Genomic DNA, 17,047 nt, shown 5'->3' with positions numbered 1-17,047 from the left:
TGTAGTTTTTATTCCTTCTGTGCAATACAGTGCATTTGCAATTTTCTCAATAAATAGCAATACAATATATGTAATTAGTATTATTTAGTTCTTATAGGCTGAACATTGTAAGTTTGACCATAACATTTATTCAGTGGCGAAAAAATACACATTCTGAGACATGAACTGAAATGAATTGTGAATTTTATTAACATTAAATCGTCCTCCTCCCATTTTCACCTTAAAATTATGGGGAGGCTGTGCCTCCCCTGCCTCCCCCGACGAGCCGCCACTGCATTTATTTGCCCAAAGAATGCCATGTGTTGTAGCTCAAGGTTTTGTGATAAATGTGTAGAGCTTAGTGCTGTTTTTTAGGCAAAGGAAGTGCCTCTTGTGTTTTTGTGTTCCCTTCAATTTCCGAGAGATGACATGACCTCTGTTGAACCTGCCAGTCTAATAAACGGCGCTGTCTGGTGTGTAGGACCCAGCGAAAAAGGGGAGAGAGAGAGAGAGAGAGAGAGAGAGAGAGAGACAGACTCCTCCTCGTCTCCGGTGTCAAACTTGACATCAGCCTCTGAGCCGAGAATGGTAACTTGTGTCGGAACTGAAGCCCTCACATGAGTGGCATGCTTCATGGAGTTATGTACCTTGTTTTGCCCCTTCAACTGCTATCATGGATTGCAAAACCTTAATACTTTTCCTTTTTCTCTTCACGTTTATTTCCATCGCAGAATTCATTATTCATCCATCCAATGAAGGTAAGATAACGTCTGGAGTAAGAGACGCATTATAGCCTACCTCATCTCTGCTAATACTGTAGCGTGTCATAGACTCTCTCTTTACAATACTGCCAAATGACTTGCGCTGGACCAGACAGGGTTTTATTTCTGCTCAGCTTTGACAGGGCAAAATGAAATCGAAGTGAATAGTTACCTGCTTTACCTCCGAAGCTCATCCAATAAGCCGCGGCGAATTCGACCATATTGCTTAAACGCTCGCCCGTTCACTTTATGTCAGAACAGCTCCAAATATCGCAGTTCTGCGCAAAACGCATTGAATTGCTTGCGCGAGAAATTGATGCAAAGGTATTGCTGCAGATTAAACTTTTAGTACTGTTTATTGTTGTTTGTTAGGGTCGCTTGAGCTACATGATAAAAGCATGTTTAGAAACGATCGACCGATCACGAACGCGCAACGACTGAGCGCAAAATCCAGTCCGAAAATCAACTGAGCGTACCGCATAATCTTAAACTAGGCTATATGTGAAGACTCTTTGTCCATTTGATTTATTAAATTGCTTAAATTATTTTGTCGCTATTTTGTATGGAGTCTAGCTATAAGGCGTACTGTATATACATGCGCTGTAAGTTTGTGCGCCGACTTTATTCAGTTGCACTGCGCTTTTGTTTTATTACGTGAAATACTTAAACTTATCGGATATACTTTGCTTCAAATGCGCCCATTGGGTAAGCAGATATTTACCTGCCATCGGGTGTCTGTCACATATTCAAATAGCCTCTTCCTCTTCTTCTTCCTCTTCTTCTTTATTTTTTATTTAATTATTAATTCATTTTTTACTTAAACCAATACACGTTGATGTTAACGTAAAGCATATTTTGAAGTGTTTATATTTACTGTTATAAGCTGCATACAGATTTTATGAATGTTACTCAAAAGTAATAGGTTACATTAAAGTTTATTGGTGCCGACGTTGTTTCAGTTATCTAGTGCTATTCATCACGATTAGTTATTAACTTAAACATAATAGCACGTGTTGACATATTCTTTTTTTTTTTTCCAATCATATATGGCCTATTGGATAACCTGTATAGCCGAATACAGTAAAGGCCTACAAACGAATGCGATTTCAAACAAAGTGATCAAGTGACAGTACAATCGAAATAGTCTTTAAAGTCAATAACTTAAAATCTTAAGCCTGTCAACATTTGAAGGCAGCAAAGTTAGGTACAGATGCAATCTGCGTATTTTTAACAAAACAGTTGTTATTTCTAGGACACTGCATTTGTATGTTGACATCTAAACGTCCTTTGTGAAACACTTTAAGAAGCGGCGGGATCTAAACACTGTAGCCTAGGCCAAAATAACGGATAGGGCCTATGTTTTATTTCTTTTTATTATATGCTTTAAATGCGTGTGCACCCCGTTTTTATGTATATCATGCGTATCCCTAACTGTTTTGTTCACAGTGATTAGCATTGTTTGTCCCGTTCAGAGCTATAAAGTTTTTTTATTTTCCATAGTCGCTCGGGGGGAAAAAAATGAGACGTGACGAGACAGTAAACCTTTGTGTAGCTATAGTCCATCATTATACTAATTAGAAAAGTTTCCGTAAGTATTGTTGTCACATATTCGATATACAGGCCTGTTTATTAGCATTTCCAAAACTTCAGGTGCTCTGCCTTGACTATATTTGGTCTAGTTAGAGAAAAAAGAAATGGAGACTTTTGTTAGTCTTATTCAGTGAAGAGATACAGAAGATGGAAAGATTCGTTTAGTTTTGTGACTTTATGTTCGAAATGAAACAAATATTCAGGCCAATTTGCTATTATTGGGTTTAGAATTGGTATTTTTGTATCAGTGTGTGGAATGATCTTTGTAGAAAGATAAGATGTGCTGTCAACTCAGAGGTGGGCGATAGCCTACGTCTAATATTTCGTGATGTTTTAGCTGTCTGTTCTGTGGAACAGAACGGCTTTTCTCTCTTATTGTGATTTATGGGCTGTGAATTGCCTTTTGCTGAAAAAGTATGTAATGGGACGTGTTTTTCACCAGAGAGTGTCAGTATAGAGCCACAGCTATTGATATTACTTAGAGCAAAGTGCTTTTTTTTACAGATTGCAGTCGCCAAATCAGTTCAAGTGTGGTGTTTATAATCTCCTAATATGATTTTAATTAATAAAAATGGAAGGTTTATATTTTTATTAACTAATATTGAACGTGTCAGAACCGTCAGAGGCCAGTTCGGTGACCTCTTGGAAATCGCGGCTCACCTCCCGAAATTAATGTAGCCTATTGACGCAGTCTGCCTCGATTGAATTATGATTTGATTTAAAAAAGATGTTCAACTATAAATGTCATGTTCATATTAACCCCCTTTCTTAGAATAATACATGTACACAACGAGCATTCATTCAGAAAAAAAATGTTATGAGACTCATAAATCCTTTCAGAGGCAATATTCAAAAGTTATATAGGCTATCGATGCGAAGCTAGACTCAGTAGCCTATTTCCCCCTTTTGTTCAGGAAATAAACTCGAGTAGAGTTTGAAACGCCTTTCATTTTTTGTATTTATATTTAATGTTTGTATTTATCCCATACAACTGTTTCTTGACCTGACACCAATGACTTTTCAGATTGAACGTTTTCTTCTGCTCGGGCTGAAATAGGCCGATTTACTACACAGGCTGTGCACTTTAACCCTTAAAATCAGGTCGTAAAATAGGAATAAAAATAATAATCAAAACTTTAAAGCAAAGTCTTTATTGCATGGAATGAATTTTAATAACCAAATCTTTGTAGAGCGCACCTCATTGCGACCTCATTCGTGTCGGTCAACGTGTGTGTTATAACCTATAGATGTGTCTTTGAAGATAGAGGATAAAGCCCGAAACACGTTGCTATGTCAATTTAATTTAACTGAGCAAAATTAATCATTATAATACATTTTAAAAGCTACAGCTGGCGGCATTTTTTTTTTTTAATGATTACAAAGTTTGGGGACAATTTAAGTACTGAAAACTCTAGGCTAATTAACTATAGCCTACAGCATCTATAAACAACACCCACATATAATAATAATAATAATAATAATAATAATTATTATTATTATTATTATTATTATAAATAAATAAACACTCACCAATTGAACTCTGTAATTTAGGTAGGTCTTTTCTGAATATCCTAGCAGCACAGTAATAATCTAAAAATATGCTTGACTATTTTTTTACTGCATTTTTCCTATAGGCTGTGAAAACAACAGTGTAACTTGAGGCCTACTCACACTGTCCTGTAGATGCACACAGCATCGAAGCACTCATATTTTGCTCCTTTTTTTTGCTCACAACAAAGTTTTATATCTTTTTCTCTGTCTCTCGGGTAATAGTTGAGATTGCTAATAGTATTTTTTTTTCATACTTATTTTTTTAAATAAGTATGAAAATTATTTTTACTTATTTTTTCTTAAAATATACACATTGAACTTTCCTGGTTTAAAGTTTATTTAATAATAATGGTAATTTTCTCAATTAGTAGCAGTGGGTTTAATGCCAGCGCAAAATTGAGTTTTTTTAATAAGCAACACATGGCATAAAAAAAACAAAAAAACAGGGAAATGATATCTTCTTTTTTTGGATCTGGGCACACTGCCTAGTGAAACATACTTCTGTTTAAAGAATCAAATTAATCTTTCTGCCATTTAGCTTGGCCTATGTGAGTCCAATGTTTGTGGTGGGTAAACTTTTGGGAGCAGTCTGATGCATATCGCCTATCCTGTCATCCGTACGCTCACGACAGACAGTGTCTCGTTCCCCTCAGGGAACCATGGTTACACAAGTAACCTGAGACGTTTCCGAGCATGTGGGATTACAGCAGTTACACGCCGAGTCCTTACATGCCGATTTCAACTAAAACAACAAAAGTCTCCCTGAAATATCTCAGGAAATCTCCTCAAAGCCCATCAGCTCCAGAATAAAGCATCTGCCAAAAGCATCAATATAGATGTTAACAAATCATACAACACAACTACGTTACTAAGGTTTCCATTTTCTAACTTGTGGCCAAGATGGCGCAGTTTGCAAGCCGCAGTGCTTCGCTCGCACAGACTATGTGATGGCAGCACGACATGGTGTGGTGAGATGTCATGGTGCACTGTAGCTTCCAGACGGGACGGCTAATGTTTTGCGAGTGACGCTACGTTTGTAGACATTTGGAAATTTGCTTACATGTACAAACGCATCCAATGCATACCATATCATCAGTATAACAGTTAACATGTGTGGTCCAGCTGATGGGTGGATTTTGGATGGAGATGGTGGACAGAAAAGCTGTAAGCATTCGAAAGGGCTGAGGCAGACACCCTGAGACTCGACTGAATTATTCATGGCGTAGAGGTTAATACTTCATTGCCATCGTGCCACTATGGCTTCAAGCTGCAAGACCTGCGAGTTGCTATTGTTTTTCCATTTGAATGTGTTTATTTTTGGTTTTTCAGATAGTTGAGTTGGGGAATTATTACAAGTATTGACCTCTCAGAAAGGTTTTGGGGTTCGTGGCGACCCTTGGTGAAGGTAGACCAGCTGCAGGGGAGGATTTAGTGCGGGTGAGAAAAGGGATCATTGGAGCAGCAGTGGATATTTTGGACGCACATATCGCGGCCTCTTGTCCTCACTCGAAAATCCTTTGAAAATAATCCGCCATGTGTCTTATACACCCACAGTCAGATTTGAATAAAGCCAGGCATCAGCTCCTCTGCTGTCCGAGGACCCGGCGGTTCTGAGGTGTTCAGACACCTGACTCTCATCTTAATTCAATAACCGATTTAATTAACTAACTGAGAGGTGAAGAGGACGGCGAGAAGAGAAGGCACTGTGCCATTTACGGGCCATATGGTTCTCTTATACCCATGCAAATCGCAATCAGATCATAATCGACAGCCGTGATCACAGCTATGTTCAAGGTTAGTGGCTATTTTCTGCGAGAGCTTTATCCTTATCGCTTCAAATACAGTGAAATCTTAAGAATTATGTGACAAAGGAGTAGTAAAAAGGCGATTTGCAACACACTACATTTTTTTTTTACAAACACGATATTGGAGTGATGATACTTATTCAGCATGTGGGTTGTTGCCGCAGAACATTTTTTTAAAGACAATTTTAAATAAAACATGTAGCAGTATATTCAAAAAAGTATTGTATTATTTTATTTTATTTCATTTATTTGATTATTTTGAGTTTATTTTGAGTTCATTTTAAACAATATTTATTTTTATTTTATTTTTTTGCGGAAAATAGCTTAACATGTTGCTTTAAATACTTTTAAATGGATTTTCATTTTTCAACTTACCTAAAATATTTCACCTATTGCATTTGTTGTCGACTACCCATAATATGATATAAAAGTAAAATTGTGATACCGTTGAATTTAAATGTATATCTATACGTATAGTATTTACTGGCAGCTATCCATAGTATGATATAAAAGTGAAATTATGATGCATTTGAATTTAAGTGTATATCTATTTTATCTCTAGGTTGATGGGTAAAAAATATGGGGTATTTTAAATACAGACTTCTTGTCTTCTTTGTTAAATTCAATAGTATGATCTCAATGTAAATATAATTGTGGTACTATTTCTGTTGTACATGTTTATTATAGCAAAAGATGGTGGGTAGATTTGTAGTAGTTTGTGAGTTGTGAAGGAAAATGTAAACGTTATTACAGTTGCCCCACACTTCAGCTAAAAAAGTAATTTGTCATTAGTCACGTAACCATTACATTTCACATTGAGCTGTTCTTAGATAGTTTGCGAATTAAACATTACCATTGTCTCTTTTTCAGCACTGTTAATGTGTGCGATCAATGTGCCATGTGCTGATGAAAGGCAAACAATAGCTAGTAGTGCAGGGATGATACATTAGAGAGACAGAAAGCCCTTGTCGGCCTGTGGTTGGAATCTTAGATTATTGTCTCGCTCCTGTATTGATTTACCTATCTTGTCTGGTGTGGTTGGTTGGATGAGATGGCCATTGGATCAGCTGTTCATAATCAGCCCTCTGTTTTGTGTTGGATGCGTTGCTTGATGCTCCACTTTTGGTGGAGAGGGTGGGAATGACGTTGGCTGTGATTTCCTTCTCTTACAGCTGCAGAAATCCGCCTCACCCATGTAGCTTTCTAATTTTATGGTCTCAAATTTCCCTGGCCGGCTCAATTTGAGATGCGGGCTCGGCTCATTGAGAAATTTAAATTGGAACCAACAGAGCTGGATGTGAGCTGCCATTATCTGACATAAGCAGATAGCTTTATTATAGTTAATAGGGATCATCTACAGTATGAGAACAGCCAGCTGTTTGGCTAGCGCTCAGGTGCGGTGCCGTTTTCTGCTGGAATTTGATAATGGGGTTTGTAGCAGACTCTCCTCACAGCCCCTGATATGTGGACTAGCAGTCAAAATTATGGATGCACCTGACTGAATTTATGCTTCTCATGATCTTAAAAACCTTCTCACCTTTTAAACAAAAAAATAATAATTAAATCTTTGAATTGTTTGAAAATGTTTGAAATTAGTTTGGTAGACACACAGGCAAAACTTAATTTAATTTAATTTAATTTAATTTAATTTAATTTAATTTTATTTTATTTTATTTAATTTAATTTTATTTTATTTTATTTAATAATTCAATTTAATTCAATTTAATTCAATTTAATTTAATTTATTAATTGTCCCGTCATATGAAATTCTGTATTCTGTACAAAACTAAAATACAAAACTTTTTTTTTGATAATTCAGTCAGTTAGATACTACAAATCATTCATCTAATTGTTTTAATTTTCTATTTGTATTTGTAATTTGATGAATGAAAAACAATAGACTATTAATAGCAAGCATACAAGTAAAAAAAAGTTGAAAATTAAATACTGAAAATAAAATTAATATAAAACTGGATAAAAATGGCTCAAACTTCACATGGTTCCCATCAACATTCCATAAAAATCTGCTTCCTTGTCAGATTTTTGTCTCTACAAATTTAATTTAATTTTATTATTTTATTTTATTGAAATACATTACACAGTAATGATAATGTAAAATAATATTATAATAATCATTCATAAAGTAAATAAATTATAAAGGTAAACAATGAAAAGTGTTCAGCATAAATGTTAACTTCAGTACTTTAAAAAAAACGTCTTATTATGCATCTCATGATGTTGGTTGTGTGAATTTCCAGAGCGTTCGAGAGAAAAATCTCAAATAGGAGATATTTAAATTTTTTTTGGTCAGTGTTAATGTTATGTTTTTGGTCACTACCAAATTTCCATATTTAAAAATGGTGTTATTTTATCATTTCGATGACTTCACTATTGCTCTAAAATTAGGAAAGTAATAAATTAGTTAATAAAAATAAATATTAAAGAATGAGTAGGTGTGTCCAAATTTCTGACTGGTACTAGGAACAAATTGCTTACGTTTAGAAGGTGTACTCGGACATCATGTCACGCTTTGTGATAAGAAAATAAATGCTGGCATTAAAGTATATGTTTCTAAGCACTTTTAGAAAAGAAAGGTTTATGTCATCCATGTCCCATATGTCCATTTGTGGTTTGGCTGGATGTTTCCTGGCCGTCGCTATAGGGAGAATGAGTGACACAGCTATAGTAGGGGCCATAGACGCCATGCTGAGTGGCCCACATGTCAGCTGGGATTATACGTTTACTGTACGCCGACGGAGGCTTTTGTTCTCTCTCTCTGTGCCTGAAGAAGCCTTGCTCAATCAAACAGGAGCTGTTGTTATGAGAGAAGGAGACACTGAGATGTCAAGAGCTTGTCACGACCTTCTCGGCTGCAGCACGCCATGCAGCCAGCCAGCCATTTTTAATAATGCAGTATTTCCTTTCCTTTCCTTTCTGTCGTCTCTCGTTGTTTTAGCCTTCATTTTCCATTGATTTTTATCTTTGTTTTTGTTGTTGTTGTTTCCTTCATTTTAATTGATTGGATTGGACAAGGATTTGATATTGTGTTTAATAAAAATGAAAATTTCTACACAGATAGAAATAAATATTGAATACAAAGACAGATACAGATTAAATATTGTATGAGTGAAATAAAACAATAACATCTGAGAATTTTCCAATATTTATATCGCATAAATTAGAAAAGCATTAATAAGCAAAACATGAAGGGAAAATAAAGAATGTGTCCTATGAATATATTTATTTTCAATTTCTATTATTTATAAATTAATATATTTTTTGAAAGTGGTGAAAAATATATATTTTGTATCATTAAATAAACAACAAAATAAATAACTATATGTATTGTTATTTATTTATTTCATCTATTTATTTAGGATTTGATCAGTATGACTAAAGTCATATGTTATGTATTATATCACATTAATTTGATTTATCATATGTATATCGTATATCAAATATTCTATACAAATTATTTAAGAAAAAATGCTAAATATTTTTTAGGACAAAGTTAACTGCGGAAGTGTTTTGGAACTAAATGCATTGTGAAAAAAATTATCTTTTAAACATTACAGATTTAAATAAATGTTTTTTTTATTTAATTAATTAAAGTTATTATACCATGTTAGTGAGAAAATGTAGCATTTTGCTAAGACTTTGTTTTGAGCTGGCATAGTTACATGTTACATGAACTTTTATAGTCATAACAGCAAATTATGCAATAATTAGTAACTAACCCTAAACCAAACCCTAACCCTAATCTTAACCTACTTGTATTTAATATTGCTCAGTACTTATTTGTGTAATTATGCAGTAAAAACGTCACCTTAAATGGGTGCATTCAAAACAATCATTGTTCTAGCTATAATCTCTTATCAACACATCGCTTTAAAATATTGAATCCTTTCGGATGGTGTCTGTCAGATAAAAGAAACCATTTGTGATTTATTCGCCTTGTTAAAGATGCCTATCACAGAAATAATACTCGGAAACACAAAGGATCAACGATGGGTCAGACATTAACGATCCCATCATGCACGGGGTAACAAGGGTAACTTTTCTCCGGCCGGTTAAAGCTAGTGCGGCTAACTGAAAAAAATACTCGTTTGAAGGATGAGTCCATTGTTTGTTTAATTGGATTGTGGCATAAAGCAGTGCAGCTGAGTAAATACTGTGTTGATCGGGACGCTGCACACTGAGAGTCATATCCCGGCTCGAGTGGACGTGTGGCGGGGGGTGAAACCCGATCTAAAAAGGGCTAACTGCTTATTTGTTTCTCTCCCCTTCTCTCTCCTTTTCTAGTTAACCTGTTGGACTCCAAAGCAAGCCAAGGGGAGCTGGGCTGGATATCATCCCCATCCCATGGGGTGAGTGCTCCAGACCTAATCCATATTTCTTAGTGGAAAAGAAGAGAACAGACATTCCGTGCTGTGAGGATACTGTTGGGGAGCAAAAATGATGTGTGTAGTTTTTGGGGCATTTATTATTTTGACTTAAGTTTCAAAATCTAAAATGATAATTTCAAGTGATTTTGTTTGGATAGTTTTACAAAATAATTAAGGGTTTGACAATACAATTATAATTACATTTTTATATTTAAATACTAATTTATACCTGTGAAAATGTATTTATTTGTATTAATTTTTTTACTGGTGAAAGTCTGAAATGATTAAGCTTTTTTTAGTGTTTTTGAAAATGGTCTCTTATGCTTACCAAGGCTGCATTTATTTGATCGAAAATATAGTAAAAAGACTGATATTGTAAAATTTTATTGCAATTTAAAAAAACTCTTTCGTATTTGAACATGTTTTAAAATGTAATTTATTGCTGTGATGCAAAGCTGAATTTTCAGCATCATTACGCCAGTCTTCAGTGTCACATGATCCTTCAGAAATCATTCTAATATTCTGATTTACTGAAACATATTTTGTTTCATATTATTTTCAGTGTTGAACACAGTTTTTAAAAAGAAACCTGAAATGTATCACAGTTCCCACAAAAAATATTAAGCAACAAAAACTCAACATTTATAATAATAAGAAGAACCATTATTAATAATTGAACACAAGAAATAATTGATAATAAATGAGTGTCAAATATTAGAATGAATAGAACATTTGCATATATTAGCATATTAAAATGATTCACGTATTAGAATGATTTCTGAAAGATCATGTGACACTGAAGACTGGAGTAATGATGCTGAAAACTCAGCTTTGGTCACAGGAATAAATTACAATTTAAAATATATTGAAGTAGAAAAAGGTCTTTTAAATTAATTGAATATATTTATTTAATATTTGATCAAATAAATGTAGCCTTGGTAAGCATAAGAGACTTCTTTCAAAAACATAAAAAAAAAATAAAAAACTTAATTATGCCACACTTTTGACCATTTATATAAAAAATACAGAGAACATATATTATAAACATTATAAAATAATGTATGAGAATACTAAGCCCAAAGGTATGGTTTTCTTGTCAGCATAGGTACTTTATTTCTGTTGTCAAAACCTCAAGGTCGCAACTTCCGATAATAACCATGTTTATTTGTCGAGCTGCACAGGTATTGGTCTCAAGGGTTACTCGGACCAAACCGTTCCTTAAACTTTATTATGTGTTAAAATGACTTGCTGGCAGTTGCTAAAGGTAATCCAGTAATTTGTTCCATATAGCTGCCAAACCTTGTTTCCCCTCGTTCTTTTTCACTGTTGGCACAGTAAAACATAAAGCTTCCCTTTCTTAGAAGCAAGGGAGAAGAAAAAGAAAAAGATGAAGCAAAAAACAAAAAAGGTCATTTGCATTTTATATTAAGTGCTTTTTAATGTAGAGTGCAAGGGTTACTCGGACCAAACCGTTCCTTAAACTTTATTATGTGTTAAAATGACTTGCTGGCAGTTGCTAAAGGTAATCCAGTAATTTGTTCCATATAGCTGCCAAACCTTGTTTCCCCTCATTCTTTTTTACTGTTGGCACAGTAAAACGTGAAGCTTTCCTTTCTTAGAAGCAAGGGAGAAGAAAAAGAAAAAGATGAAGCAAAAAACAAAAAAATGAAATGGAAAATTGAGTAATTGCACTAATTTGCTAGATTAATTTCTAAATGTTCATAAATTCAACTGAGAAAGCATCGTTAATCTCTACAATAGCCATAAAGGCGATTTAGAATGAAAAAGGAAATCCCTCGCAGATACGCGCTGAATGCTCTGGGATTTATTAAGTCGACGTGTAGCCGTTGTCGCGATTACGGCGAAGATCAGGTTCTGAAGGTGAATTAACTCTAATTACTCAGGACTTTTCCCTAGTTTGGAGCAATAAGCATGCTGCCCTGAAAGCTATGCCCTTAAAAATGATTTCAAATAATGTGCCTCTGCAGCAGTGACACTGACGGATGGGCCGCCCGCCTTCTGCCAGTGTAAGCACAAATCGGCCCGGTTAAAGCAAATTAAGAGCTAAAGCCCATCGGACGCTCCCTGTGCAGCCGCCCGCAGTAAATATAAATAGGCCCTGCGCAGACAGCTCTTTAAACACGCAGCGCTGTTTATTACGGCCTCTCCAAATTGCATCAGGCCTCAGCCTGGGATTCATTACCGAAGGCAGTCGGATTGCTCTGTCTGCGCCACGACTACCCATATGAACCGCTACGATCTGTTGCACTGCTCTGAAGACTCTACGCAATTGTTCCTTGAATTTGTAAAAAGCATCTTTGCTGTGGCGTCTGTGGAGATGCCGATAAGAGCTTGATTGGTGGTTGTAGTTTTGGGGTTTGGAATGCCTCGTTTCTCCAAAGCTCTTTTACCTCAGCAGCAGAATGAGAAGTGCAAATTGCTCTTGAGCACTGCCTTGGCTTGGCTTGGCATTGTTTTTAATTCCATTTAAGATTTTTGAATGAATAACAGGATTGTCGCACTGGGAGTATTGGTGGCTGTACTGGATAACAGGCCAGAAATATACATATTCTGGGCTGCAAATATTTTTCATTGTTTTAGAATAATTTTCTTTGGTTAGTGTAACAGAACCAGTTTTTGAAATATGAAATATATAAAAATATCTATACATACAGTGTAAAATCTTCATTTAGGATTGATTGGTATGACTAAAATAATATATTATGGTATGAGTAGTCTTATATCATGTTAATTGGATTTATCATATGTGTATCATGTAGGTATTTTTGTACAAATATTCAATAAAATATTTAGGAGTATTAAGTGTGGAGTGAAATAAAAATTACAAAATATATTTTTAGGACAAAGTTAACTGTGAAACTGCAAAATGTATTGTGAAAAGTGCTACACAAATAAATTTAAAAAATGTATGTATACAACTTCAAATTTTTTATAAAGTCTTATATCATGTTAATTGGATTTATCATATGTGTATCATGTAGGTATTTTTGTACAAATATTCAATAAAATATTTAGGAGTATTAAGTGTGGAGTGAAATAAAAATTACAAAATATATTTTTAGGACAAAGTTAACTGTGAAACTGCAAAATGTATTGTGAAAAGTGCTACACAAATAAATTTTAAAAATGTATGTATACAACTTGTAAACTGTTTCTCTTCTGGTTCATACCTCTAACCATATGCAAGAGACACTTTAAAGGAGACACTTTATTGTAAAGTTAATATTTTACAGATAATATTAAACCAATTTTGTTGGCTTCGGTACAGTAACAAAATAAATTCCAGTTATTTAATTTTGAATAATATTTCACTTTTTCTCACACTATATATTTTAAACAAACTATATATAGTTGTGTGCGAGTATGCACACACACACACACACACACACACATAGGATAATTCAACAAATTAGATACTACAATTTTTCATTTTTCTATTTTGTTTTTGTAATTTGATGAATGCAAAACAATAGATTATTCATAACAACTGAATAAGTCAGCTGTGCAAAAAGGAGTAAAAAAAGAAAGAAAGCTCAAAGCAATAAAACTAATATAACACAGATTGGTTTGACTCAAACTTCATCATCATTCCTTAATAACCTACTTCCTCGTCTTATTTTGGTCTCTAAAAATCTGGAGTAGAAGCCAGAAGATCTGCTGCATCGTAGCATAATCGACTGAGACTAAACAGGCAGCAAACACAACATTTTCATTATGCGTTTCTGAAGTCACACTCCGCCAACGCCTGCAGCGAAAGACAATATTTCCAACATGATGCTGAAACTCATTTAGTTTTCCCCCCTGAAAGGAAACTGTGAAAGGTCTCCAGCTGTACAAAGTGCAAAGAAAACCCCCTCTATAAAGGTGGATTAGCACGTCATATGGCCGCAGTGGGGTGAGCGGGCAGCACACAATGTGTTATGGTTCCTCTGTGCTAAAAGCTGTGATGAAAAGGTATTGACTGATAGGGTACAGTTGTCGTTGTGACCTAGTGCAAGAAATCTTAGATGGTGAAGCACTTGTCATTTCTAGTGTTTCCTGCTGTATTGTGGGAATGGGGTGGGCTCACGGGCCTCACGTATAAACATAAGCCTTTTTCAGTTTTCTTTCTGGAGCGATTTGTGTCTTCAATTTGGTTTTGGGAGGTGTATTTCTTTGTAATATAATATGGATGAGTTTATGCTTCTTGAACAGTGTTGGAAAGCTGATTTGAAACTGTAGCTTCTCAAAATACAAGCTACATATAAACTAAAGCAATTTAGTAAGCGACACTTAAGTTGTTAGCAACACAACAACCAACCAACAAGTAGCTATCTTCACTGACTCTATTTAGGGTGGCAATACATTTTTTAAATAGGTCAGATGATATGTCTGGAAGCTTTCTTTCTTTCTTTCTTTCTTTCTTTCTTTGCAATCACTTGTAAAAAAAGATGTGTGCTTAACTGTATTGAATGTACATTTGTAGTGTACTTCAATTCTTTAAAGTATACTTTACAAAACTGCAGGCAATAATAATGAAATAAAAGTTTAGTTTGTATTTGTATTGTATCTTTTACAGTAGTTTGTTATTCAATATTACATTTAAAGTTAATATATTTTAAATGTAGTAAATTGTAACTTAATCATTATAAATGTGTAAATACAAATATATTTAAATACATGACATAAATAAAAATGACAGTATCCATTTTTTATATATATATAAATTTACCATAAAAGTTTGTCAGTGCATTCAGCAAAAAACTTTAACCTCAATTCAAAGACAATAGAAGTAATTATGACATTTATATATAAAGATGTATGTTGGTCACAAAGCATTCTAAAGTTTAGCCAATTGCATTTTATATAAATTTAAACTATAATATGTGTTTGAACCCATTACATTCAGTTTTTTTAAAGTATGCTAAAGTATACGTTTTTTCACTAGGGATCAGAGCTGTGTTTTGTTTTGTTTACATGAAGTGATTTCAATAAAATGCATCATACTTTCCAACTCTTTACGAGAGAACATTTTTTGACAGTGTGTTTGAGTATTAAATCATTTTGCAAAACACTTTGGCAAAACTCGGTGATCTAGTGTTTTGTCATACTTCACTGCTACTGGAAAAGCTGCACTTGTGAAAGCAGCTAAGCTACTGTTATGCTACCAAAAAATGTAATTAGGTTATTTGGGACGCTATTTTAGTTACTTGCTCCCCAACACTGTTACTGAAATCAATGTCGAATTAATTTAGATGGTTTCCAAAAGAGAAAAAAATGTGCTAAGAATGGATAACAAATAGCATTCGCTTATTTTCAGTTAAATTGTGTCACTTACACTTTTATTCCACTCAAGCTTGGAACAAAGTGAATTTGTAGTGGTATCAAGCCCTCAGAGCACAGTCGTCTGAGCTCAGTCAGAGCTTTGTTTGTGTCAATTAGTACAAATGTGTACTTGACAGCGAGCAGCCATCTATCTCCTCCAGATACTCATTTCCTCTGCTAGATCTCCTGTGTACACATAAGTACGTCTTTTCCTCCGTGCCCTCTCCGGCATCCTGCCGTTCAGACTCTAATGGAGCCCTCGCGAACAGAATCCGCTCTAATTTTGTCCATCATAATGAAGAGAGTGAGATTTGATAGAGAAACCGCGTGCACCTATTCAGGAAAAGTGCATGCAATGCCAGCAGTATATGTCAGTCTTCACTAACTAATGCAATTCCGTTGTAATACGAGCGAGAGGAGGATTATAATTTTATTACATATCTGTCTGAAACATAAGCTCTGCTCCACTTTGTCCACAAGTGCCAGGGAATCTATTAGTTTAAAGTACCAGTTGGCCTGTGTACACACTGAGTGTACACAGGGGGGAGTTGGGCCGCAGCCCTGCCAACTGCTGATTTCCTCGTTTCTCTGCTGCTTTCCTTGCTGGAGGGGGATTACTATTGTAAAGTGATATTCGGAGAAACCTAAAGTCATCTTCAGTCTGCCCGTCGAGTGTTAAGTTGCAAAGCGCAGGGCTGACGTCTCCCGCTGTGGAGAAGAAAATTCAGATTGTTGTCCAATCGTAGCCTGGCACTCTTTGAGAAATCAATGCGGCCTTTAGAAGCTGCTGTCCGTAAAAGAGATATCCAGACATGGCTTTTACAGTTTTTTTCTCTCTATGACCGGGTGGTATGTGTTATAAAGTAAAGTTATTTGAAGGAGATTGGCTTGTGCTGTGATGATGTCATTCATGGCAGCAGACAGTCCATGTAATGCACTATTCTCAAGTGTGTTTGATTTACACATCTTATATGACGTTTCATTTATTTTGGCAGCCGTGGTTTCAGTACGGTCATTTTCTATTCAGTTTGATAATGCGGCACAGCTCAGGCACCTGGACTTCATTTGAAGCATCAGCTATGCTGGTGAACGCAAGTTGGCTCTGTAAATAGCTCACAAAATGCAGCAGGGACAAATGACCAGCTGAAATTTCCATTGATTTATTTCAGTTTGCATCATATTTGTTCGCTTCGCAAGTTCATAAACACTATATCAGAAGCAGATTCCATTGTTCTGTAATTATAACATCTCATACTGTACTGCGTTTTGCTTGTTCGTTTATTAAATACTTTGGCTAATTTAATCATGCTTTCAGCTTGTACTAAAGGTGCATTGCACATATTTGATCATGTTTCAATCCATTCTGCAGAATTCCAATGATTTTCTCTTAATCAGCTTAAAACGTGAAGATGAAAAAAATTATTTGAACTGGCCTACCTATCACTTAACCATTGGTAAGTGAGCTGAAGAAGAGGTCTAGTTAAAACGAATCCTGGAATTAAGTTTTAAAAAAATGGCATAAAGGAAAAATCACATCTACTGTCTATGTTGCATGTGTTGCAGTTCATTTTAAAAATAATTGACCATGCAATGTTTAATTATCATGATCTTCCAGTGAAAGTCTGCTTAAGCAAGTAAAAAAAAAAAAAAA

At 34.9% G+C, this 17,047-nt stretch overlaps 1 protein-coding gene across 1 annotated transcript in view; it reads left to right on the top strand.

Annotated features, from left to right (window-relative positions):
- The first annotated feature begins 534 nt into the window (after nt 1-534).
- LOC107728240 (ephrin type-A receptor 3-like) overlaps nt 535-17,047 on the top strand; it is a 96,670-nt gene continuing 80,157 nt past the window's right edge. The window contains exons 1-2 of the mRNA XM_016538351.1: nt 535-737; nt 9,989-10,053. Of these exons, the coding sequence (XP_016393837.1) occupies nt 653-737; nt 9,989-10,053 (150 nt within the window). The 5' untranslated portion in view covers nt 535-652. The remainder of the gene's footprint in view (nt 738-9,988; nt 10,054-17,047) is intronic.

The sequence above is a fragment of the Sinocyclocheilus rhinocerous genome, unplaced genomic scaffold, assembly GCF_001515625.1.
Source record: "Sinocyclocheilus rhinocerous isolate Xijiao unplaced genomic scaffold, SAMN03320098_v1.1 scaffold2021, whole genome shotgun sequence".
Lineage (NCBI taxonomy): Eukaryota > Metazoa > Chordata > Actinopteri > Cypriniformes > Cyprinidae > Sinocyclocheilus > Sinocyclocheilus rhinocerous.
Note: the sequence above shows the minus strand (reverse complement) of the source record. Positions and strands in the feature narration are given on the sequence as shown.